Source organism: Castor canadensis, chromosome 12 (genome assembly GCF_047511655.1).
Source record: "Castor canadensis chromosome 12, mCasCan1.hap1v2, whole genome shotgun sequence".
In the NCBI taxonomy this organism is placed as follows: domain Eukaryota; kingdom Metazoa; phylum Chordata; class Mammalia; order Rodentia; family Castoridae; genus Castor; species Castor canadensis.
Genome location: NC_133397.1, coordinates 61876597 through 61901608, shown reverse-complemented (window position 1 = coordinate 61901608; position 25012 = coordinate 61876597). Strand labels below are relative to the sequence as shown.

Genomic DNA, 25012 nt, shown 5'->3' with positions numbered 1-25012 from the left:
ACAAGGGTAGCTCTACCATTTGCCACTCTGATATATCTGCATCTCGGTTCCTCATATGTAAAATGGGGATAGTAACAACAGTCGCCTCATGGGGTGCTGGGAAGATTCAGTGACATCAAGAAGAAATGGCCCAAACAATGTATGCACATATAAATAAATGAATTTTAAAAAAAGAGCATCACTAGTGGTGCCAGACACATGGTCAAGTGTTTGGTTGACCTACTAGATAGCTATTCTTACATGATTATTATAAAATAGCATATCATTTTGCATTGAGCTCTACACTTTCAAAATACTTTCATTTATCTCCTTTAAGCCTCTGAGCATCCCTAGGTGTTGAGGAAGAGATGTTGTACTATTACCATTTCGCAGCTAAAATGCCAAGACCCAGAGAGGTGAGGTCACAATGAATGTGAGGCAGAGATGTGTCCTTTCTCCAGCATGACACCTACTTGGCCATCTTGCTCCCATGCCCAACAGGGACACACTTCCCTCCAAGCAATGCCCCTCACCTCCACCCGGAGGATGTCATCTGCAGGGAGGTCCTCCACCTTCTGCTCACTGTGCTCCACCAGCTTGGTCTCCAGGGACAGTAGAAGCCGGCCTCGGTAAGCCACACCTTCTCCCTGGGAGGGGAGGTCAAAAAAGAAGGGGAAGAAAAGGAGCACAATTTGACCCTAACACAGTTTATATTCCAGAAGGTGAGCTAACCCATCACTCTGCAGTTGAGGAATTCATGACTCAGAGAGTTCAGAGGCCATGCTGCACCACCCAAATGACTCCAGCCCAACCTGAGAGGGTGAAACCTGAGAGAGTGGGCCCTGGGTATCTTGGGGACCAAGATAGTGAAAAGGTCTAAGTGGCGCTAAGAGAGAGGCTTTGGGAAATGAAGGAAGAAAGAGGCAGGAGGAGGCCAGGCAGAAGGAGGGTGCTCTGAGGGGTGGGTGCCTGGTTCCATAGCAGGCCCACAGAGTCTCAGCCAGGCCTGGATTCTGCAAGGCCACATTGGGACAGCCCCATGGGAACCATCTAAATAGGGTAATCTGGCAACTCACCTTGCCAGTGTTGAGCTCTGTGTAGGGGTCTGGGAAACCCGTGAACTCCCGGGGGCTACCATAGAGGTTCACATAGCAAGGCCCGAAGGTGGGGAGGAAGCCCAGGTTGTCGTCCACTGGAAGACACAAGTGTAGGGGTCAGAGGTGCTGCCCAGTGGAGCTCTCTAGGGTTTGACCCAGCTACCTTCAATCCTGAGCCCATCCCTGGCCCTCAATTTCTCCCACATGTACTAGATACAGCTCTTGTAAATGTATAAACAATAATGACACTAGTGATGATTGTCATTGTGTTCCTTTAATCCTCACCACTACACTGCTGAGACGTTACTATTTCTATTATTTTATTAGTCTCATTTAACAGATGAGGAAACTGAGGTTCAGAGATGCAAAGGAACACACGACAACAAAGTGGCATGCCCAAATGGTATGACATCAAAGCCCATGCACTCAGCTAGCATGCACACAAGCTAGGGCTCAGGCCTCACCCCCAGCCCCCTGCCCATGCCTTCTGGACCCCACCCAGCCCTGCCTGCACTCTCCAGACTGCCCACCCATCAGCACCCAGGCATGGGGAGGCACAAAGGAGGTCCCAGAGCCTGGTGACCAGAGAAGCCATCTCCCAGGTGTCAGGGAGGGGCTACAACTAGATGTCCCTCCCTTACACTATAACCCCAGGAATATGCTCCCATGTTCTGATGGCCTTGACTCATTCCAGGACACACACAGCCTACTGTGCAAAAAGTGATGCTTTAATGGAGCAGATTGGAGGAACATTATAGAATGAATGATGAGGAAAAATCTTTTCTCTGCATCCTTCCCATCCTTTTTAGAAGCTCTCTTTTGTTAATGTCATTTTCCAGCTCACAGCTACATTTCCCAGGGTGGCACTTAATTGGCCATACTCTGAAAACCCTGCAAAGCCAGGTTGTCTCTTGCAGTGAGTGGGTGGGGGGGACATTTCCAGAATGCCAAAGGTGGGAAGCAAGGTCAGGACCATTTGGGATGGGCCTATCCATACAGTACGGGCCACAGCAAACACACAATAAAGGGCCTCAGCAAAGAAGCACTAGTCCAGACCCACTGTGTGAACTGTGAGTCGCTGCTCGGAGACAATGGGTGAGGGAGACAATGGGGCAGGAGCCTGTCAAGAGTGCCCTGAACTCTTTCACATGCCCCCTTTTCCAGACCCAGCACAGATAGGGCTCAGTCTTTGAGAACAAAATGGGGAGGCCTCAGATGATGGAACTCATGTGGACATTACTAATCATTTATGATTAGTAAATTACATTGGTTATAATTTACTTCATGAATTTCCACTTCAAGAGTCTTCCACTCCTCTTGGCTCCCTCCTGGCTCCCCAAGACACTTCACGCTCTCCCCCCCCATCTCCTGTGGTCTCCATCCTGTCCCAACCCCCCTATCAGCATCTCCCCAAGACCAGCAGGCTTAGGAAGGGGGCTGAGAGGGTGGGAAAAAATTACCCCTATGGTCTTCCAAATGACTTAGATATTCAACCAGAAGCTGACAGGAAACTGACAAAGGTAAGCTCAGGGGCTGGGGTGAATCTTGATCCCATCTCATGCAAATCAGGAAATCCCCTGCTTCTGGCACCCTCTCCTAAGGCTCCATCCCTTCCATCCCCTAGGTGACAACATACGGTCTGTGGCTTGTGGAGGCTTGACCACACCTGCAGGCTCCTCTGAAGCATAAAGAAATGGAAAAGGTGTTACAATGGACACGCAGAAGGAGGAATGGTTACATGACCAGGTGCATGGATGGAGAGCTGACAGATGAATGATGGCTCCCGAGCCCAAGGCTCCACCCCTAGTCCAGCTTCAAATTTATCACAAACTAAGGCATCACCACTCCTGCCTCAGTCAGACACAGCCCCCAGCACCAAGGTCACCCAAAATCTGATTCAATGCATTTAAGAAATAACAAAAAATATTCTTTTCTACATTATAGTCAGATAAGTGAGGGAAACAGGCACAGACACAAAGAAAGTTTGAGGGAAATACAAAAGGGCAGGGAGGCACACCCAGTGCTGCAAACCCAACAGGCAGGTTAACACTTGGGACTGAACTGGATGAGCAGTGGCCATTTCAAGGCACAACATCCCCACCTAGTGGCCATTTCTAGTACTGCTAGGGAAGACAACATGTTGCATTTTCACAACTGCAGGCACCCAGATCAGGCTTCTAGCACCTGCTGCATCCAGTGAAACCCAGCAACAAATGCTCTCCACTAGCTGAGGGCTCTGCACACTTGTTGTGCTCTAAATATTGGTAAAGTGCATATAGAAATAAGAGAAGCAAGGAAGCATTCTGGTACTCTCTGGGCTCCTGATACCTACCACTCATTTCTGGGCAGGTACAAGATACCCCAGCAGTGTGGGCAACCTCAGTCTTCTTTGTCTGCCTCTCTACACTCTTGTTTCTGCCTCTCCTTACACTTTGACCTTTCCTTCATCCTTTTCCAACCAGCAAGGTGCAATGATATCTGAGGTCATGACCAAGCCTGGGGATGGAGTTAGCGAATTTGAAGATTATTTGTATTCATTGCTCACCTTTGCTTATTACTGTCTTCCAAAAAAAATGACAAAAACCTATTGCTATTTTCCCATAGCTCCACCATTATAGTTAGGAGCAAGAGTCAAGAAAATGTTTTGAAAGAAGAATGAGCAGAGAAGAATGTGGGTGGAAGTTTGGAGGTGCTGATGGGCTCAATGAGTAAGGCAAGGCCAGAGACACAGGGAGGATGAGACCCTGGGCCAGCCCCTCCGACCTCTTCAGCCAGACCTCAGCTACGAAGGCTGGCTGGCAGAAGTCGGGGCTACATAGGTTGTAGTCCATGGTCATTTTTATATCCACAAGAATTGGCTTTTACCAGTAAGAGAACCAGGTCCCTGACTATACAGGAGCATTCTGTCTCAGCAAGAGATGACCTACAAGGGTCCAGCTGCAGTCCTGAGGAGAGCAGTGGTTAAGGACCACCGGAAGGAAACAGACTTCACCTTAAGCTCCTTCCAAATGATTACTAACTGGCCCAGACAGAATCACAGGCTAAGGAGGCCAAGGTCATAGTTTCAATCCCCACATACTTCTTGCAAAAGCAAATCTGACTTCCCACCCACAGCCTGACTTTGAATCTTGACTGCGTACTGGTGCCCAGCCATCAGCCGTTTGACCAAAAAGGACTGTGTACTGCTTTTCATTCATTCATTCATTTGTTCAGAAAGCCTAACCAGGCACAGTACTAGGTACTGGGAGTGTGTAATAAGACATGGCCCTGCTGACAACTTAAGCCAGTAATTCCTAACTTGAGGGCAGGCCATAGGTCCCCAGATGCTGTGGCTCGCCCCACATTCTCATCCCTGTGTCTTCAGACAGCTCATAAAGTCAAGGGCAGGGTGAGTAGAGAAGCCACACAAGACAAAGCCTCTATTTAGTCCTCATCGTCCTTCTGCCAAAACATAGTGTTTAGTGTGCTTTCCCTGAGCCCAGGGATCTGGGAGTGTGGAAGCCCCAAGACACAGATGAATGCTCCCAATTCTGCAGCATGAGTAGTGAAGCTTAGCTCCCGCCCCTGGAGAAACTTAAAGTGACCCCCCCCAGAGCCACAAGTTACAGCCCACAGACAATCCCAGGGACCCGTGTGCACCTGGAAGAAGCTGAGGCCATTACCTGAAGTCAGCCCTAACTGCCCTCTTTGCCTCTCCCAAACTCCTCAGCCCATGGGGTTTGGCTGCCTGACATAGCCTGCCTGTGCCAGGCAGGAGGAGAAACCAAAAATGCCAGGAAATCAACATCATCTATGTTCCAAAGGAAAAGACATACTTTGGGTTTCTCAGCCATGGAAAAAACTATAGGATACAAATGCTATTTGTGTAGCTTGATTTTCATTTATATAAACTTATCAAAGATTCCAGGTAGCTTTCACAGGTCTCATCTGCCTGTTACCTTTTGAAAGAACAGTCACTTCTAAGGAGAGCACTCCTTTTTAAAAAACCAAAATCTCCCTTTAATGCGCTGATGCACAGAGGCCAAGGAACACTTCAGTGTGCCCGGGCAAACTTGTGGGCAGAACTGCTTAAGAGGTTAGGTCTTGTCCTCCCTGGAAATAAAAACAAGAGCACAAAAACAAAAACTGCTGGCCATACCAAGGCATGGGGGCAGGGTGGGGAGTGTAGAGAAAGAACGGTTTTTACAGTTCAGTGTGGCTTAGGTTTAGAGAGCAGTGGGGAAGGAAGGTGCTGTGCACATGTGGGCTAGAGCACCATGTGAGGAGAAAAACATAAAGGAGCTGAAAGAACAGTGGGGGAGACTTGTTCTGAGGGGCCTTCGGAACAAGTGGAAGAAGCTCAGCGAGAGCAAGGCAAGTGCTACCCTTCATGGCTAGAGACAAACTTGGGCCTCAGAAAGGGACCCACCTCTGCAGGAAGGATATCAGAGAACCTGAGCTGTCCTAAAGAACAGCCCGTTTGATCAATACATTTAACTCTTATTGGCACATCGTTCAAGCTATTTAAATACATATTCAAAACCCAGTTAGTTGGTTGCAGGAATGTTCTCATTTATTTCCAGAACAATCTGTGCGAGGTGGTCCTACCTTTGACTACCTCCCTGAAGCACCCTGGGTTGCCTATGATTTGAGTGCCATCTAGTGGCCATGTTAACACCTTTCTCACATTTCCATTAAAATAGTCACAAAGATGGAAAAAGATGAAGGATGAATGGGGGTGGAAGAGGACCTAAACTCTCCAGCAGGTGGCTGATGACAGACACAAGTGTAGCTTCATGGATCAGCAACTGTCAGAAAATAGAAATGTCACATTGTGCCTCTGCCAGTATTTGTCCCAGGATTCAGAGACAGGAGTAGTACCAGTCAAAACACTGAAAAGCTTCCTTCCATTCCAAGAGTGTGACCTTGGAGGTGGCCAGAACACCCTCTGCGCCGATCTCATGAAGCAATGTCCCTATCTCAAAGCATTCTACCTGTTGCAAGATAGCCCTTTGCAGAATCTGTCTGACCAGTGCCACAAAAGGGCCAGCATCCTGAGCCAGATGGTACCCATGGGCAGGAAAGGAAAGGCTGGGGCAGGAGAAGCCTTGACAGCAGGTCTCCTGGCAGGTTATTTTTTGTGAATTCCACCAATTCAAAGTATCAATGAAGAGGTCAGAACAGCAGATTTTTTAACATCAGTGAGACACTGAGGGTGCCTAAGGAGTTCACTGCATAATTCTCAGTAGGTACTTAAAACTTTCTATAATGAATTTTTTTTAATGTCTCAGAGAATCTAAAAGAAGGGACCACTTTCCTGAGTCTATCAGAACAAAGCCATTAACCTGGCCTGCAGTTGAAGATCTGCAGAGATGGACAAATAGAGATTCCCTCTCTATGGAAAGATACCACACTGAACGGATCTTGCTGAAAAGACTGGCAGGGTGCCACCAGGACAGGGAAACAGCATCCATAAAATTCAGGAGAGTTTTCATCTGAATTTTTCAGGAAATGGTTTGGTATCCTCAATAGCATTCAAGGAGATGTAGCCTTTATAACCAAAGCAAAACTTCTGGGAAAGAAAAGAGAAGATAAAAGGCAATGTAGAAGGAGTGGTAGAGGGGAAAGAAGAATTGACAAGGAATGAACTGTGCAGAATGATGTAGAAAAGAAAATCAGATTAGTGATGCCAAAAGCCAAGAATGATAATAAACATCCCATGTTACTTGAAAGTTTATCATGTATCAGACACTATAAGAACTTTACATTCATAACCTCACTGGAACACTACAAACAACCATTGGAGCTGGGGTCCATAAATCCCCATTTTACGGAGAGGAGACTGAAGCAACTCCTTTGGTTATAAAGTAGAAACAACAGAATTGAACCCAAGTTGGCCGACTCCAGAGCTGGAGGTCTCACCACTACCCCAACCTGTCTTCAGTTGTCCGTGGCACATCGTTAGAATAAAAAAAAAATGCCCCTGCTCAAATTTAAGAATTCATCATGTCAGATAAAATTCAACAAAAAGAGTCCTGAACCTGTATGGATCAAAGTACACTTAGATGCCGCCTTAAGACATTCTGGTCAATGATGGACTGTCTGTCTGTACAAGCGTAGTGCCTTAAAATTATACAGCCTAGTGATGTCGTAGCAGTCTTCATTTGTGCAAGTATACTCTATGATGTTCAAACAAAATCACCTCACAAAACATTTCTCAGAACTTATCCCTGTTGTATCCAGTGTTGTATGACTGGAATTTTCTAAATTACAAAAGAAAAAAAATATAGATAAATTTATAAAAGCAGCATCAAGTTAGGAAAAAAATTATCTACATAGAAATCAAGTCATACTGGTCTCCAAATATATACAAAACAAATTAAAAATAGATTAAATATTTAAATGTGAAAAAATTAAAATATAGTTAAATAAAACCTAGGGATTTGCCAAAGATCTTTTAAACATACATGTTAGGCAGAAACGATGTGTTCATTATTTAAATAAGAAATTTTAAAAAGAAGCATGAGTTTAGCTAGAAAGTTTAAAAAGGAAATAGTAAAATAAATCTAAGTACAGCAATGAGAAGTCCAGTGAATTTAAAAAAAAACTAATTGAGAAAATAAAAGAAAGAAAATTCAAATACAATTGAAATAAGGGAAAGGAAAGCACTACAGGTAGAAAGAATTGTTTGAATTATAAAAGGTTACTCTGCGAAGCACTATGCAAATAAATTTTAAAACCTCAATGTAATGGGTGTTTTCCTAGGAAATATAAATTATCAAAATTGACTAGAGTAAAAGTAACAAACTAAAAATAACAATGATCACAGGAGGAATTGAAAAGTTTTAAAAGAGCTATTACTACACCCACTCAAAAAGGGCACCCAGCCCACATGGTTTTATGGGTGAATTATTTCAAACCCTCAAAAGACTATATTCTTATGTTATATAAATTATTCCAGATGTTTGAGAAAACTTTAAATCTTTCCAATTAATTTTACAGAGCCAGCATAACCCAGACACCAAAACCAAAGAAATAATAAGCAGACATACCAATTGAAGATAATAGAAAATCAAGAAACAGGCCACACTTAGGAATTTAGTAGGTGACAAAGGCAGCATTTCAAATACAGGGAACAGATTATTCAAAATGAAGAGTTGGTAGCACCAAAAAACAAGTTTGAAAAAAAAGTAATGTTAGATCCCTGCCTTGTTCACTAAGGAAAATATTAAATAGATTTGGCTACATAAAAAAGATATCCATAGGTCAAAAACTATTAATATAAAACTGACAAGAATTATTTACCATATACATGACAAGGGAAAGTTAGTGTTCATAGACATATAGAACTTTTACAAGACGATGAGTAAAAGAAACAGACCATCAGAAATACGGGCCATAAAGTACATAAACATATTACATATAAATTTAAAATATTTTAAAATTTATGCTGGTCCATTTGCCAGACACTAATGAATGAAAACTAAGACAACAGTGAGGTACCACTTTCACCCATCAAGTTCACAAAGTTCTTTTCTGATATTATTACTTTAGCATGTATTGACGAGTTTGCTGCAGGCGAAGCCTATGGGAGTCACTGGAGCCTTCTTGAATGGCAGCTTTGGTATAGACAGAAAATGTTAAACTCTGACACAGCAGCTCCACTTATAGACATTTATCCAAAAGGAAACACATAGGCTGGGGGTATTGCTCAGGGGTAGAGCACTTGCCTAGCATGTGCAAGGCCCTAGATTCAATACTCAGCAGCACAAAAAAATTTTAATTTAAAAAAAGGAAACTCATAAATTGCATGAGATTCAGCTACAAAAATGTTCATTGTGAAGTTAGTTATTTATAATGTACAAAATTCAGAAAACACTTAAATATTTAACACTCGCTAAATGGATTATGATACTGTCACACAATGAAATGCTTATTTACTTAAAATCACTACCCTAGAAGAGAATTTAGTCACATGAAAAGACATCTATGTAATATTGCCAAGTGACAAAGAGCAACTTTCAAAACAACTCACTTTTTATGTATATGCATACATATTCACGTACATATTTATATATATAGACATGCAAATACATACACAGAAAAGTCTCAGAATGTTAATAGTTCTTGTCTGGAGTGGTGGACTTATGGGTAATTTCATGGATAAATTTTATATTCTTCTTTCGGATTGTCTCTTTATTTAAAATATTGCAAAATGACAATGAAGTGCTTGTTAATAGACCAATAAAAGTTATTTCAAAATAGAAACTCCTAGAGTACCCTTGGCCAATGTGGAACCCAGTAGTTGTATGTCTATAACCACCAATGTTATCTGCAAAAGTGAATTCTCTTCCTTGCACCATTCAGTGTTATATCCCACCATCCACGTGTGAAGTATCCTAAATGTCTGCAAACCATCTCTGTTAGTGGTCAGAGACCTTCTCCATGGAAAATGGGTAACAAGAGCGCTATAATCTTCCCTTTTCTGCAAATTTTCAAAAGTAAAGGTGTGAGCTGGGATGTCGCTCAGCGGTAGAATACTTGCCTAGCATGTGTAAGGCCCTGGATTCTATCCCCAGCAGCACACCAAAAAAAAAAAAAAAAAAATCCCAAAACCTAGAGGTGTAAGAAAGATAGAGATGGGACAGAGGAGAGCATGCTGGGCCGGACAGCAGATCACAGGTAGAACATACCTTCTATTTCTCTTCCAGGGGCAGATATTTTCGACATGCCCAGGTAGGTGGTGGCCACAATATCATTGTGAGTAAGACGGTCCCTAGAGCAAGAAGGCAGAGATGGTCTGAACACGGGAAGCTGATGCGACCCACAGCCCACCCAAGAAGGAAATGCTTCAGTTACATATCATCAGGGGCCCTAGTCTTCATGCTGGGTATGTTGCTGAGGCCTAGGGAAAAAGACACTGGACTGAAAGCTTGCTCAAGACTCCTATAAAAGGAACTAGTCTATCTCACCAGCCATAGGCATCATAACAGCCAACCAACACTGGCACCAACCTGGCTCTCTGTAGGCAGGCTGCAGGTTGACAGAGAGGAGGTCAATGGCAGGCAGGATGGAGAGCGAAAGGCTGCTAGACCCAATTCCCAGACCCAGGGAGAACTGAGATTCTAGGAGTTAACTTAATAACAAGATCAAGGAGATCACGAAGTGACCAGGAAAAAATATGTACATCCAGGCCACTTGGAATCAGCACTGCTAATGCAGGATTCCTTTTTATATGTGACAAAGCACTTCTAACCTTCATTTTTCAGGAGTTTCACATCAGCCTTGAATAATAAGTACTTTTCTTATCACCTCTGATGTACCATTGACCCAGAGACTTGTAGACATTTCTCCAAGGTCAGCTCAGGATGGAGGAGCAGAGCCAGGACTCATGTCCTGATTCCCAGTCTGATTCTTGTGCCATGGTACACACTGCGGCATGGCACTATCTGAGGTCCATCCTGTTTCCTTAGAGAAAGGATTCTCTGATTCCCAGCCGTCACAGGGGACTGTGGGTGGGAGCCCCAGGGGACTGACGGCTTAACCCATTCCCTGCACAGACCCTCCCTTAACAATAACAAATACTAATAGCTACCGTTGACTCCGCACCTGCACACTCACTTAGTCCCCACGTCAGCTCTATCAGGTGGGTACCACAATTCACCCTAATTTCAGACAAGGATGCTAAGGTCAAGAAGATTAAATAACTTGCAAAGGTGGCCAAGCTACCTTAGAATCCAAGGCTAGACGTGCTGGACACAGAAAACAGGACTTGGATGGCGGCTACTTGCTGCTTCCTGGACAGGCTAAATCTGAGTTTCTTGACCTTGAGTATTTGATCCCCAGAGAACATATGGTGATATCTGGAGACATTTTTGGTGTGAGAAGAGGGTGCTATCCACACCGAGTGGATAGAGGCCAGGGATGCTGCTAACTGGCCTACAATGCACAGGAGAGGCCACAACAAAGCCCAGATTATCCAGCCCAGTGTTCAGGCTGAGAAACCCTGAGCTATGTAAGACCTATCTCCTTCAGGAAGGTTCCCTGGTGCATTTTCAACAACACCCTCATCTTCTCAGTGTTCCTGAGTCTCTCTCCCTGATGTGTGTACTGTGGTCAAAGGCAAGAGTGTGCATCCAGCTCTGCTGTGAAAGAGACACCCGAGCATGGGGTGATCTCATTTTTCTCTTACATCCTAACCTGGTGAGATACCCCAATCTCTGCTAATCTCTTCCTTTCTCTTTCCCAGGAGGTGATTAGCCTTGATTTAAAAGTCTTCCATCAGGACAGGGGCTGTATGAGGCAGAGTGACCCATAGCATGGATCTGTGCCATTGTCCCTAGTAAGTGATGTTAATAAGAACTAGAAAAAGGAATTTCCTTAAGATTATCAACACTGATATCTGACAGTTGATAGCATTTTTAAAACTGCCTTGATGTCTAATCCTAGAAAAGACCAGCACTTAAAAAGGAATGGATTTGCAAATTCTGGCCTTGTCTGAATTCGGAGATGAGGGAAGGTTATGGGGGAAAGAGAGGTTGATTTTATGGAGGTGGAGGGTAGCTTGGGGGATTTCTGGTTGTTTAATGAAAAAGGAATTTTTAAACAATTGAGAGGAAGATTAAGTTACAGAGAAAAGGCCATATGGACTATATCGTATTTCCAGGATTCAGGTAATAACAAAGTTTATCTGTACTTTCTGGGAAGAAAGAACTTTCTGGATAGGAACTTGTAACAGCAGAATGCTTTCTGGCCAAGAGCTGGGTTTTGGGCTTGGGGTTGCTTTTGGAAAATACAGCAAGTCTGAAAATAGACTCACAATAAAAATGCCACTTCAACCCAAACCAGGGATTCAACCACCAGATTCGGTAATGTGTTTGGATTGTACAGTATGCTGACGCCTTTGACACAGCTCAGAGGGAGCCAGGCCAGGCGCGTCCACGGCACATGGGACAACTGCACCCGCACGCGTCCACAGGCACGCACAGGCACGCAGGGCAGCCGGCCCTGGTCAGCACAACACACGCACTGCCCCAAAATGCACAGATCGCTCTGGGGATGCAAAGCGTGTCTCTCCTCCAAACCGCTTCCCCGGGGCACATACCCGTGGTCACAGCCCTCAAGGCCTCTCCCTCGGCCCCCACCCCCCTGCTCCCTTCCCTCTAATTCTCACAAGCTGTTTTCTTTAGGCCTGGGGAACTGGCACGCACTTTAATGGCTCTGTGGCCTGGGGTTTTTTCCCTAGTCTCTCATTATCCTCCTGGTTGGGGGTGCTACAGGCCTGGTACCAAAGAAGAACATGCCAGAGGACCATATGGCCAAGACTTTGGGGGCAGAGAAAGGACAGCTCTCCCTTTTTGGAAAGCCTGATGTCCTAGAGGTCACGCATGGGGGCCTCTAGGACACATTCCCCTCAGGTGTGAGAGAGATCACCTGGATGTAACAGGAGGCAAAGCAGCCTGTGGTTAAAGTCACAGGCTTGGGTTCACATCTGGCCTCCGCTACTTTCCAGCTACATCTCAGACAGGTCACTCAATCTTTCCCAACCTACTTTTTCCTCTGTGGAGTAGGACCATGAAATTGAGTCAAGGGTCAGATGGCATCATTCATGGAAAGTACTTGCTGGACACGGGGCCTGGCATATAGTTGGTGCTCAACTAGTATCAGATACTATGATTTTTCTAAGGTGCTCACGGACTGTTGTCCTCACCCGCTCCACACATGCAGTGATGTCCCCTGCTCGGGTACTTCCCAGGCTGAGGACCCTTCTGCCCCATTCTGGAGACCCCAGCTCCTATAAGCAGTGCTCTTTCCATCCAGGCCTTGACATATGATCCTGTCCTCACTGGACTGTCCTCACCAAGAGCTTACCACTCCCGCCCTTCTGCCTGGCTGCTGCCAGTCCCACCTCCCCCAGAAAGCCTTACAGCCCCTCTGATGGATTCCTCCTAGTCCTCCTCATCTGCCATCAGCACAGGGTTCTACTTCCTCGTGAGGGCAGCTGTGAGCAAGCTTTCTCAGAGCTGCCCACCCCCTCAGAGAGACTGCCTCACTAGAAACATCCTTTGTCACCATGCACAGATGGAGCTGCATGAAACTGACAGACCCAGTGACCTCTCAGGACAGCTTCCTTCAAGGACTCAGAACTCACCAGTCTATGACACGAATCCTCATTTTTTCACACATGGAGGGGAACTGAGGAGGGAAAAGGAGGTATGTTGACAGTAGTCCTTTTGAAGAAAGCAACATCTCTCCCCTGAACCAAAGTCCAGGGTGCTGGCAGGATGCCTGGGAGGCAGGGAACCCATACTTCCCCACATCCAGGTCCCAGGGCCTGCTGGACAGGCCTGCAGGTGAGAGGGAGGCAAACCTCACCATGGCAGGCAGAGTGATGCTCTGGGTCCACTGAGGGTTGGCCGTCTTCTCCAGGATCTTGCTGCAGAGCTAAGAGACAGGGAGGATGGGGATGGAGCTCCATGCGGACCCTGGGCTCCCTCGGGGATCACTGCACTGGCCAGCAGTCATTGTCTACTGTGCTGGCTGCCCTTAGGGCTGGGCCTAAGACCTTGAGGTCTTGAGACTTGGTGCAGTAGGCTCAGACACAAAGAGTCTTCGCAGGGATAAAGATCAGTGAAAGGGCAGATCCAGAGTTTAGGGGCAGGGGCCTGGAAATCACAAATTTTCTATCCTGAACTGATACCTGTAACTGGAATTGCCCTTTCCCCACCTCCCTTTAAGTTATGACCCTAAATATGGGGACTGTGACTCCAGACTGACTTTCCCAGAGATTCCTGTAGCACAGGAGACCCACTGCCTATCAGCCCAGATAACCCGCCAGTTCAGAAGACTGGGAGCCCTGGAAGGTCAGAGATGAGAAAGGGAGCAGGAAAAAGCCCAGGACTGTGCACCTGCATCCAAAAGAGAAACAAACTTCAGTGAAGATACAAATCCTATAACAACCACAGGCTCTCAGACTAGCCCTGTACTAAAAACTAGGCATGTCACAAACAAGGAATCTAGCAGAGGTAGAAATAAATCCAAGCTAGCAGCTCATGTGCCAGTTCTGCCCTTGGAGTCTGTGGGGACACCAGACCCCAGGGCAACCTATACCCACATGCAGGGGCAGTAAGGAAAGACTCACTTCTTTTACATAGATCCTGGTGGGCTTGTGTGTTCGGCATGTAGCAACAGGGAGCAGCCTTTGTCAGAGCATTTGCTATAGGCCCTGCGGCATGCTAAGAACAGCATTTTATTTGCATTATCTCACTGAATGAGCATCTGAGTTAGATCAGGGACTTGAGTCCCCAGGGGAAAGGGCTTTGTCTCCTCCCAGCACCAACTCCTACCCCACTTTCCCCTGTCCTGCCTGCAAAAAGAGCCCAGGCAAAGGCTGCAAAGAGTTGGGGCCAGAGATGGGTGCCAGAATTTGGGCCTTGTATTAGCTGAGTAAGGAGGAAGGAAAGAAGAGAGACCAACAATCCAACAGAACACTGGCTGAAGAACCGAGCAGGTAGTGCACAGGAATGGAGACACCAAGGGTGGAAAAGCACATAAAAAGATGCTCAACCCCACTCATAATAAATGAGCCACAAAAAAACTAGCAAAACACCAGTTCCCATCTGCCAATTTTATGAAAATCCCGACAGTCTGACAACCCACTGTTGGCAAGGCAATGGGAAAACTGTACTTTCATATTTTGCTGGTGGGAAAATGAAATCGTTTTACTCCCCTAGGAGACAATTGTCAACCACCTATTAAGATTACAAATGCTGATTCCTTTGACCTATCAGTTCTATCGCTAGACATTTATCCTACAGAAATACTTAGGTGCAGTATACCTCTGTGTGAGATTATTCACTGCAGCATGGCTTGAACTAGCAAAGATTTCAACAAGCTGGGCAATCCACCAACAGAGAACAGGTTAAATACATTATGGTCCATCCACACAGTGGTGAACTATGCAGCTCTAAAAAGAATGTAGGCTGCTCTGTCTGTGCACAGAGATGAAATAATCTCCAAAGTATATTATGAAGCAGACAAAGCAAGGTGCAGAGCAGCAAGCATAATGGGCAATCACTTGTATTAAGAGTGTAAAATACGAGAATCTGTAGTCCTATTTGCTTGCGTATACATAATTAAACCAGAATGATGTTTACTAGCTGCAAAGAAACTAGCTGCAAAGGTTTCCTTTGCAAAGGAGGAAGTGAGTAGATAGATTGTTGGATGGAGTACAAAGCCAGATGGAAATAAAGATGATAGATGGATGGATGGATGAATGAATGACAGATAGATGATAGATAGAATAAATGTATATAGTAGATGGATGATGTCTAATTCAAAAATGAGATAAAGTTTTAAAACAAAATAAAAGAAAGGACTCTAACTGGGCCCAGCAAGAGGCCCTGTCAACTCTGTGCCTCTTGCACATGAGGCTGCTTTAGCTCTCTCTCAGGGAGTCCAGGGCTTCCTCCACAGCAAACACTTTTACCCAGCTGCCCTTGGGTATCTTGGCCAAATCCTGTATTGTTCCCATCTTCGATAATGGTGCCACCATGTGTTCATATGAGAAAATGCAAAGACGTCCAAGTGGAGATGGGGGACACAGCACAAAACCCTGGAAGTCATCAGACTAGGATATAAAGAGAAAAACAGTGACATGCAAGCCACAGAGAGGGGCAAACAGTAGGAGACCAGGAGGAAGAGCAGTAGAGTGGTAGGAGGCCACAAGGAGATGGCTCAGAGCAGAGAAGAGGCCATAAAACCTGAAGACCACTGGCCACTGACCTGGCTGAAGCTGTCAGAAAGGTTTCAGCTGTTCTCTCCCTACCAACTCACTCTCCAATCCCCACCGTCCTTTCGAGAGGGACCATGGGGCTCATTTTCTTGCTTAAGCCCAGCCACCTATCAACTTTTTTTTTTTGTAGTACTGGGGCTTGAACTCAGGGCCTCATGCTTGCTAGACAGGCGATCTACCACTTGGGCCACCCCATCAACCCATCAGCTTTATTGAATCCTTGTATCACCAGGCCCCTCACCAACATCACCTCCCAATATCCATCTGCACCTTGCTAGAAACATCTCCAAGGCCGAGAAGGGCATCGCAGAATCAAAAGCCCAGAGAGATTGCTGCAAAGGACCCAGGAGCAGTGGCAGCCCCAGAGCTCTAAGACACAGTTCCAAGGAAAGCAGGGAACTTAATGCAAGTGAGTCTTGGGTCCCACCTCCTTCAAAGTCCCCTACCATGCTGGAAACATGCAACAAGTCGCTTTCCCAATGTTGACGTGCCTTCCCCCTCTGTCAACTAGAAAAATTCATGCTAGTCCTTGAGCAAAAATCTGTCCAGGAAAACTTCCTAGTTCCTTCCCACCTTCATGCATCCTGTCCCACCTGAGGCCAGGTACAGAGGTCAAACACAGATCCAAGCCTAAACCAAAACTTGCACAGGGTAAGGATCTGCAAGGAGCATTTACACCTCAGTGTCAATGAGCTGAAAATCTTTACCTTGCCCATGGGCATTCTCACTGAGACCCTCTGTCTAGGGATGGAGAAGCCAAAAAGGAGGGGCTCCCAATGGCCAGCCATAGGATACTGTGAGCAGGAAGCACAACAATGGCTGATTTCCACATGTGGAATTAATAAAAATTATTGAGATCCATAGGAATAGAAGGGGCTGGGGAAGCAAAGCTATTCTTCACATAAGAGTGCCAGCTGATAAAGAGAGATGGAATGATAGTGAGAAAATCACCACTTTCCAACCCCAAGTAAATGATTTATTCACGCAAGGAGGTCAATGGGTGCTTACAGCATTAGGTTCGAAAGTGCTAAGAAATAGAATGTCCTCACTGAGCCAAGATGTCACCGCAGAGTACATGTCAATTTCAGAGAGGGAATATTTACTTTCACATGAAGATTTAGAGTTACCACTTAACCAAGGGATCAGATGACCACCAATTAATGGGCACCTGACATTACTGCATCTTGTTGTACTGCAATATGACACATGGAACATCATCTGGGATGAGTTTTTGGAAAAATACTCCATCTCAATCTAATCAAGTCTGTGGATCTAACTTCAGTTTACAGGAAATACAGGAGCTAGAGAAATAAGTTAAACAACATCACAGGGAAACAATAGAGAAATCCCAAACTTAGACAAATGGCCTGGACTCTCCAAAAAGTCAATGTCATAAGATGAGAAAAATGGCAGTAAGGGGACTGTTGTGTGGTCCTGGGAAGAGATGGCAGAGGGTATGGGGACACAGGGAAGGGCTTGGCCTTTGAGACATGTTTGAAGTCAAGAGCTAGCTATGTCGTGTCTAGTGTGGAAAGAAGGAAGTATCCAGGCAGGCCCATGTGTTCTGCCTTTGCTGATGGTACCGTGTTAAGATGGAGGCTCCTGGAAATGGAGCAGCAGGAATCAGAGAAAAAGGTTCCCTAAAAAGCTCAGAGGAGCATCAAGCAGAGCAGTTCAGGGGAGGTCTGGGGTTGAAGAGAGGGACCAGAGCTAAAGAGAACTGAGAGTCCTTCACAGAGAGGCGATGGCTGAAGTCTAGGAGTAGCCAAGGCTACCAGAGAGAGCATGTGAGGTGGGCACACAAACCTGAAGCAGCGATAGGGTGAAGGGTGGGGGGATCAGGCTGTATGGAAAGAGAGGCTGGAGTAGAAATCAGCAGGGACAGAAGTGACTGCCATAACCCTGGGCAGGAAGGTAGGCTGCAAGAGGGAGGGAACAAATGAATGATTTGTAGTGTGCCCACCAGAGTGGTCTTTCTCTGCCCACTTCCTGCCACAACTGGTTAAAAATAATCATTATTTTTTGGGAGGCAGTAATGGGGTTTGAACTTAGGGCCACACACTTGCTAGGCAGATCCTATCATTTGAGCCACGTGGCCAGCCCAATCATGTTTTTATCGCACATTTTTTAAGTTTCCCTATCTTTATGCCTTCACGTATGATTTCCATACTTGCACAATTTTCCTCTGAATATTCCTCATGTATCCACTGTCCATCTGTCTTCTTTGAGGTCACCTATTTGTCTGAATACCAGACAAACCTGTCCACATTTGTGCTCATGGCAGCCCCAAAGAGTTGGGCCTAGGTGTGTGACATGCCAGGGTCAGCACCTCCATGTGCACATACCTCTGCTAGGCACTCACACTGTCCTGGGCTCTCTGGCACCTGTTCACAGGACCTGCCATTCCCCTCCCATAGAACCTCTTGATCCCTTGCTCCTTACCATTTTGCCTGCAAAGCTGACCTCTACAAAGGGGTCCACCAAGTTCTTCTTATTACTTTCAAAGCCAAAGATCTGCTTCACATTGTCCATCACAGCATCATCCACTGGGGAGAAAGACATGCCAGTCACTGCCTGCCTGCTGCCCCCCTCCAAACCCCAACTTTTGCCTGTCTGTCTCTAGGCAAGCCTGGGACCACCTGAGAAAGACACTGTGGCCCCTCAAAGGGGACTCAGCTCCTGGGAGACAGGGTTCTATTTCAGAACAGCAGCTCCTGAATGTACCGGGCAGCTTCCTCGCCACTCCAGGCAGCTTTATTCACTGTCCCCTTGCATTGAGGGGCTTCAGAGCATGTCTACCCAGTTACTGGTTGCCCCACTGATTATAAATCCACACATACAAGAGACTAAGTGATCCAGAAAAGGACTGGCTATGGGTGAAATAACACCCCATTATCAGTGCCTGGTGGGCATTTCCTTTATATCTATTGTCACAGTGATTTATCTGAGGTTATTCAATAAAGCCAATCCTCGTTTTGTCTCATTTTATTTTTTAAAAAGAGTTTTTAATCTATGCTGCTTCAAACCAAATTGCTTAACTAAATTGGCCAAATTATTTGCATATGTGTATACACAGATTGATATGTGTATATACACACATATGTATATGTGTTACATGTACATGAATGAGTGAGCAGAGAACAGGTAAAGATTATATGCTATCTAATGTCCTCATGAATATGACAGGTAACAACAATTAGCATTATTCATGCTCTGTTTACTCACTTATTTTGTTATTCTTTATATTTAAACAACATTACAGAGAATTCAGCACAAAACTCCTTCCCTTTAAGAAACACAAGCATTTCTGTTTCCCCATGCCCCCCTGGGAACTCTCCAGCCTTAATTCTACATAGTTTCAAGCAATGAATGCAGATATTTTTGAGGTACCAGTTTGAACACAGGGAATTGCTCTTGCTAGGCAGGTACTCCACCATTTAAGCCACACCCCCAGCCTTTTTTGCTCCCATTTTTTTTAATAGGGTCTTGGGGTTTTGTCCAAGATGGCATGGACTGCAATCCTACTATTTATGCCTCCCATGTAGCTGAGATAGCAATCATATACCACTATGCCCAGGTTTATTGATTGAGATGAGGTGTTGTTAAATTTTTGGCCAGGCTGGCCTCAAACCATGATCCTCCAAATCTCTACCTCTCAAGTAGCTGGGGTTACAGGCATGAGCCACCATATGATCATGGAATGCTGTTAAACATGTGTTCTAATAGCCTCTTAATTCCCATTATTTAGGTAAGGGCTTCCCTGTGATTTTGATCCAACTAAGCTTGTATAAAAGGAAACTATTTCTGGTCAAACACAGTGACTCATGGCTATAATCACTGCTATGCAGGAGGCAGAGATCAGAGGAATCGAGGTTTGAGTCCAGCCTGGACAAAAATGTAAGCAAGATCATATCTCAAAAAATAAACCAGTTGTGATGGTTCATGCCTATAATTCCAGCTACTCAGAAAGGCGAGGTAGGAGAATCATGGTCTAAGGCCAGCCCCAGGTAAAACTAGGAGATTCTATCTGGAAAATAAACTAAAGCAAAAAGGGCTGGGGGACATGGCTCAAGTGGTAGAGTGCCTGCCTAGCAAATGCAAGGCCCTGAGTTCAAAAACTCCCCAGTGTCACCAAAAAAAAAAAAAGTCACTAGTCAAAGCAAAAACCCTCAAATATCTTTGTGCAAAATTTATAACATTGCAGATGTTCTCACTGACTCTGCTGTGAACAGTGGCTGGCTGGATTATGCAAGTGTCACTCTAAAATAGACGCTCCCAACCTAGCTGCACAGCCAAATCCCCTGGGGAGCCTCTAAACACCACCAAGGTATGAGCTCTCCCTCATCCCAAGTCAATCCAAAACGCTGCATGTGGGACCCCACATGTTCCTCCTGTATGCAAGGGCTGCCACCCATGGCTCTAGAATATTCTGTATAACTCCCCCAGCAGTCACTAAACACACAGGGTGAGGCCAGTACCAGGCCAGCCACTGTGATAACCCAGGCAGTGACCATGCTGGCCTTCCTGGGAGGATGAGTAGATTGCCACAAGTTGAGTGACCCGCCATCCCAGTGTGCTGGCACTAGGAATTTCCTGGAACATCAAACTTTCTGTGCTAAAATCAGGATGGTCTCAGGCAAACGGGAGTGGTGGACCTCTTGGTGGAGCCATGTTCTCCATTGGTGGAGACAGTGGTCCCAGGAGTCCTTCATGCAAACCCTCCCAACCTTACAGCAAGTGCTCCCTGCCTGGGCTGCCCACCCAGGCTTCCGCATAGAGCAAAGGAAACTCAAAGAGCACCATCTTGAAAGTAGCCTCCAAGTGGCACTGCCTCCCCACTGAAGACCATGAAACTGGGTCCACAGAGTTGCTAAAGGGGGCACTAGAGTGGAGCCCAGGGGCCTAGAACTCTCTTGTATCTTCCTAACTCCATCAAGGGGTATTACTTTCCATCACATTCTGATTGCAGGGTTGGGAATGTAGCTCTGTGATAGCGTGCATGCTTAGCATTTGGGAGGCGCTGGGTTCAACCCCCAGCATCACCAGGAACAAAAAAATCTGGTTGCTTTGTACTGCTAAAACGGAAAAAGAAAAAAAAATCAAAACCTTGGCAAACCTAACGAGGGCTTGAGGCATACGTCAGACAGGAGAGGAGGAGAGCTGGTGGCACGGGACTCTGACAGACCCTGGGAGAGGAAGCCAGGCCCAGAGGAGGCAGGTAGGGAGTAGAAGGGTGACCCCTGGAGAGAGAGGTGGAGAAAAGGCCCAGGGACCCACAAGCTGGAGGTCTCTCCTTCCCCCGAGTAGCAGAGCATGGTTCAGCCCAGGTCCATCCTCACAATGGCCTCCCAGAAGCCTCTTGCAGGCCTCCCCCACAAGAGGAGGCACCACACTCACTCTGGGGTAAGTCCTCAGCCCTGAAGACCTTCAGGCAGAAGTGGGCTCCTCGAAGGGCCACGCCTGTTGGCCTGAGCAGGTTGCCTTCGATGTCTTCTTTGTCTTCAGAGGGGTCTTTTCTGTCCAGCTACAAAACAAACCAAACATCGTGAGGACTTCATGTGCTCTTCGGCACATTGTTTTATCTCCCAAAGGACTAAGGGATGAAGAGTGAAACGCTTACCCTGGCCTTGGGTATCTAAGTGGGTAATAGTGCCATTTCCTAAGATGTCTCCCTAATACAGGACAGAAAACAGCTGCAAGGAGTAGGCAATCAATGATACTGGGTTTTCCTATGCAAAGTCAGGGAACGTAAAGAACACATTAATGTGGCTTGTTACAAGACTCTAAAACTGAGTAGGTTTTGAGGTACAGAGAGTATCTGAAAGAGAAGAGTTCTTCCGTGGTGAGATCAAGAACACAATGAAAGAACAAGAAGAGGAATTTCACTGACATTGAATTTGAAGGATCAATTTTAAAAGGAGAGAGGAGAATCGGGAATCACCAGTGCTGAGGAAGGAGAAAGTTTCAAATAGACATGGGCTCCAGAATCAAATGCTGTGAAGCACATTTGCAGATTAATAACAGGAGAGCTCCTAGGACTAGCAGTGGGTGACCCTTGAAGCATGTGGCTTCAGGAAGAGGAAGGGGTGGCAGGCATACTGAAAAGGAGAGGGTGGCTGGTAAGGAGGGGGGTAACGAAAACACAGTGGATTCTTTCAAGAGGTGGTGGTGACTAGAAAGAAGGAGAAGGAGGATAGTGGATTGAAGAGGTGATGGGGAGACACATGTCAAGGAACAATATTTTAGGATGGAGAAGTCTTGAGCCTGGTACAGACCAAAAGGTAAGAGAGAAGAGAGAGGAAAGAGATGAGGACTAACACGTGGCTGAACAAGATGGTACAGGGCACAAGCTCATTTGTCCCTTATCTCTTCCCCAAAGAACAGAACAGTACAGGGAGAGGGATGATGGCTGGGAGCAGCAGAATGGAGGGAAAATGAATAAAGATGGGAGGTGAGCTAAGAACCAAGGAAGGTCACAGCACTCACCACTGTGCAGCTCTGCCTCTCAAAGGGCAGCTGAGGCTGGGAAGACAGGGAAGTTTGAAAAACACCACTGTGGAGAATGGGACAAGGAACAAACTATACCTGACTAAAAGGAGAAGCCACAGCACCCAGGGCCCAGCCGAAGATGGGATATAAACACTTGAGTTTGTCAAACAGCACTCTCAGGGAACTTCTGCCACCAAAATGACCAAGGAAAGGCATAGACAGTATGGTAGGGAACATGAGGTGTGGCAGGAGACCCCAGGGCTCATAATGACCATAGATGGAGTTCAAGCTAGGGTGCCAGGTGGCAGGAGATAATTGATGGACTGGGAAAACCAAGAGGAATCAGGGGACCACAATGTCAGTGAGCATAAGCTGTCATTCAGTGAAAGGGACATAGGGAAAGAGGCAGAAAGCAGGTGGGTGAAGAGAGGACTATTTCCCCAGCTCAGGAACTTACAAGAAATGCAGCCAGTTGATGGTTTGTCAGTGAGGATGTGTGACAACTCAGAAAAATTCAAAGATGGGATAAGAAAACTGGGAATCTAAAGCAAGGACCCTCTTGAACTGGCTGTGCTTGTGTCAGGGGGAGGAAACAACCCAGAGGACCAGCAAAGTGAAGCCATCCTGAAAGGATGAGCAGTGCAGCCACTGGGAAAGGCTGTAGGAGCCTGGAAGCTACAGCTTCTCCCATCAGGAGACCAAGAAAATAAGGACTTTCCCTCAGCTGATTTCAACAGAAGTAGCTTCATCGGGGAAAGAAAAGCTTGTGATTAATGGGATGATATTAAGGAATGTTTGGATAAAAACCAATAGATTCAGAGAAATCAGATAGAAGAAACAAGGTGACACATCTGGAGAGATGGATTACAGAGGGACAGAGCTGGACTTTATGGCATGAGACTGCAGGAATGGATGCCCTTGAGAGAAAGGATCGTCCACCTGAGTTCCATCAGCCCCTGCACAGCACTGGATTCTCCCTTCCCAGCCCCTTCCTGTGGCTTCCTGGGGTCCTGTCATCAACCAACATCCTCTTGCCCTTAGCAGCCTCATGGATCTTGACGTCCACTTCAAAGGATGCTTCTTGGATTTCCCTGGACAACTCCACTCCCATCCCTCTTTCTGGAGGTCTACTTCCCCTCCCGCTCCTCTCACTCCCCCTTACCATCCTGGGCCAGGAAGAGAGACCACACATTGCTTGCTTGATCGTGCCACCATCTTTCCTCTCTGCAAGTCCACGCCATCTCTATGTACCACCCCATCACCCCCAGTTTTCATTGCTATTATCCACCAAACCCCAGGACCTGCTTCACAATTTGTCTGTTCAATTTCTAATTCTTCCATAAGATAACAGCACTCCATGTGGACAACCCACTCACCAATACAGTTCATTGTCCTCCACCAAGAACTTAATCTCTTTGCCCCTTTAGCTACTAGAAGCAAAACCATATCACAAATCCCAACCCACTCATAACCAAACCTCTACCAAAACCTTAGTGTCTAAAACGCCCCTCTCTAAAGAGACCCTCTAACCTCTCCACATCCTCCGACCCCCCACTCACACAGAAGCTGGCACTCAGTTGGCATTCAATAATCAAACCCTTTCCTATTCTTGGTTCTCCTCCTCAGCCCTAGTCCTGTACTCCTGCATTCTCCCTGCCCTGCACTAGCAGCCGTGCTCAGGATGCCTTGACCGCCTCCCCTCATCCTCCCACCACCGTTCCCAGCTTGCCCACCTCCAACTCTTCCACCGCCACCTGCCTCGCTCTGCTTCCAGCTACTGAGCATTCTGGGGCAATCTAAAGTGGATATTCTGTGTGTGCTTGAAATCCTTTCATTTAAATCTAACTATCCCCTCATTTTCCCCCACAACAACTTTGAACCCTTTCTACACTTCTTATACAAGATGCTGACACCTCCCAACTCCAAACACTTCTCTCATTCTTCCAAACCCCACTATAACCTCACCTACTAACAAATCAAGATGACTGTGACATTTTCTCAGGTAATAGAAGTCAGGTTGCAATATAACATAGAGAGAATGAGCTCACTTTTGCAAAAGGAAAAATACACACGTAAACCCTTCAAGAAAGAAATGTGGTATTAGAAATGGCTCTCTGCAAGTAGCAGAACTATGAGTGACTCATTCTTTATTACACTTTTTCTACATGGTCTACAGTTCTCATAATGACTATGCATTCTTTTAAATCAAAAAAGAAAGTAAGTTTGGGGGTTTTGTTTGGTGCCTCTACCACCAGGTGCTGCATGAGGCACCACAAGGAGGACCCAGGGGAAGGTACTCACGGGAGCTTCGTCTCCAGGCCCCAGCACACACAAGCTTGCTTTCAAGTAGCCTCTGGCCCCAGCAGAGAAATCATCAGAATCCGAGAGCAGCAGCCACTTCCTAAGATAGGCGTGCCCTAAAGGAGACAGCATGCACTGGGGACCCTCAAATGGGAAAACCCAAATCTACAGCCAGGTCCAGGAGCCCAAGATGGATCGCACAGGGTAAGATAAAGGATTCAGCCACTGTGTGAAAGGGGTGGAACCCAAACCCTAGAATCTGTGGGTCTATGAAACCGTGAACTCATAAGACTATGAGGGAAGACTGAAGTTCTTCGTAAGATACCATAGTCACTCAATAGGGATATGTTTTCCTGGGGAATGGAAGACTTCG

General features: G+C 46.0%; 1 protein-coding gene across 22 annotated transcripts in view; it reads right to left on the bottom strand.

The window, feature by feature from the left end:
* Positions 1 to 25012, bottom strand: part of Dysf (dysferlin) — a 204423-nt gene that overhangs the window by 122845 nt on the left and 56566 nt on the right. For 13 of the 22 annotated variants that reach the window (XM_074049934.1, XM_074049942.1, XM_074049944.1 and 10 more), the window contains 9 exons: positions 24640 to 24755; positions 21247 to 21373; positions 18292 to 18395; positions 13431 to 13499; positions 13207 to 13250; positions 9749 to 9831; positions 2713 to 2754; positions 1056 to 1171; positions 513 to 626 (listed from right to left, as the gene is read on the bottom strand). In XM_074049934.1, the coding sequence (XP_073906035.1) occupies positions 513 to 626; positions 1056 to 1171; positions 2713 to 2754; positions 9749 to 9831; positions 13207 to 13250; positions 13431 to 13499; positions 18292 to 18395; positions 21247 to 21373; positions 24640 to 24755 (815 nt within the window). The remainder of the gene's footprint in view (positions 1 to 512; positions 627 to 1055; positions 1172 to 2712; positions 2755 to 9748; positions 9832 to 13206; positions 13251 to 13430; positions 13500 to 18291; positions 18396 to 21246; positions 21374 to 24639; positions 24756 to 25012) is intronic. The other 9 variants (XM_074049940.1, XM_074049947.1, XM_074049949.1 and 6 more) reach the window with 1 other exon arrangement.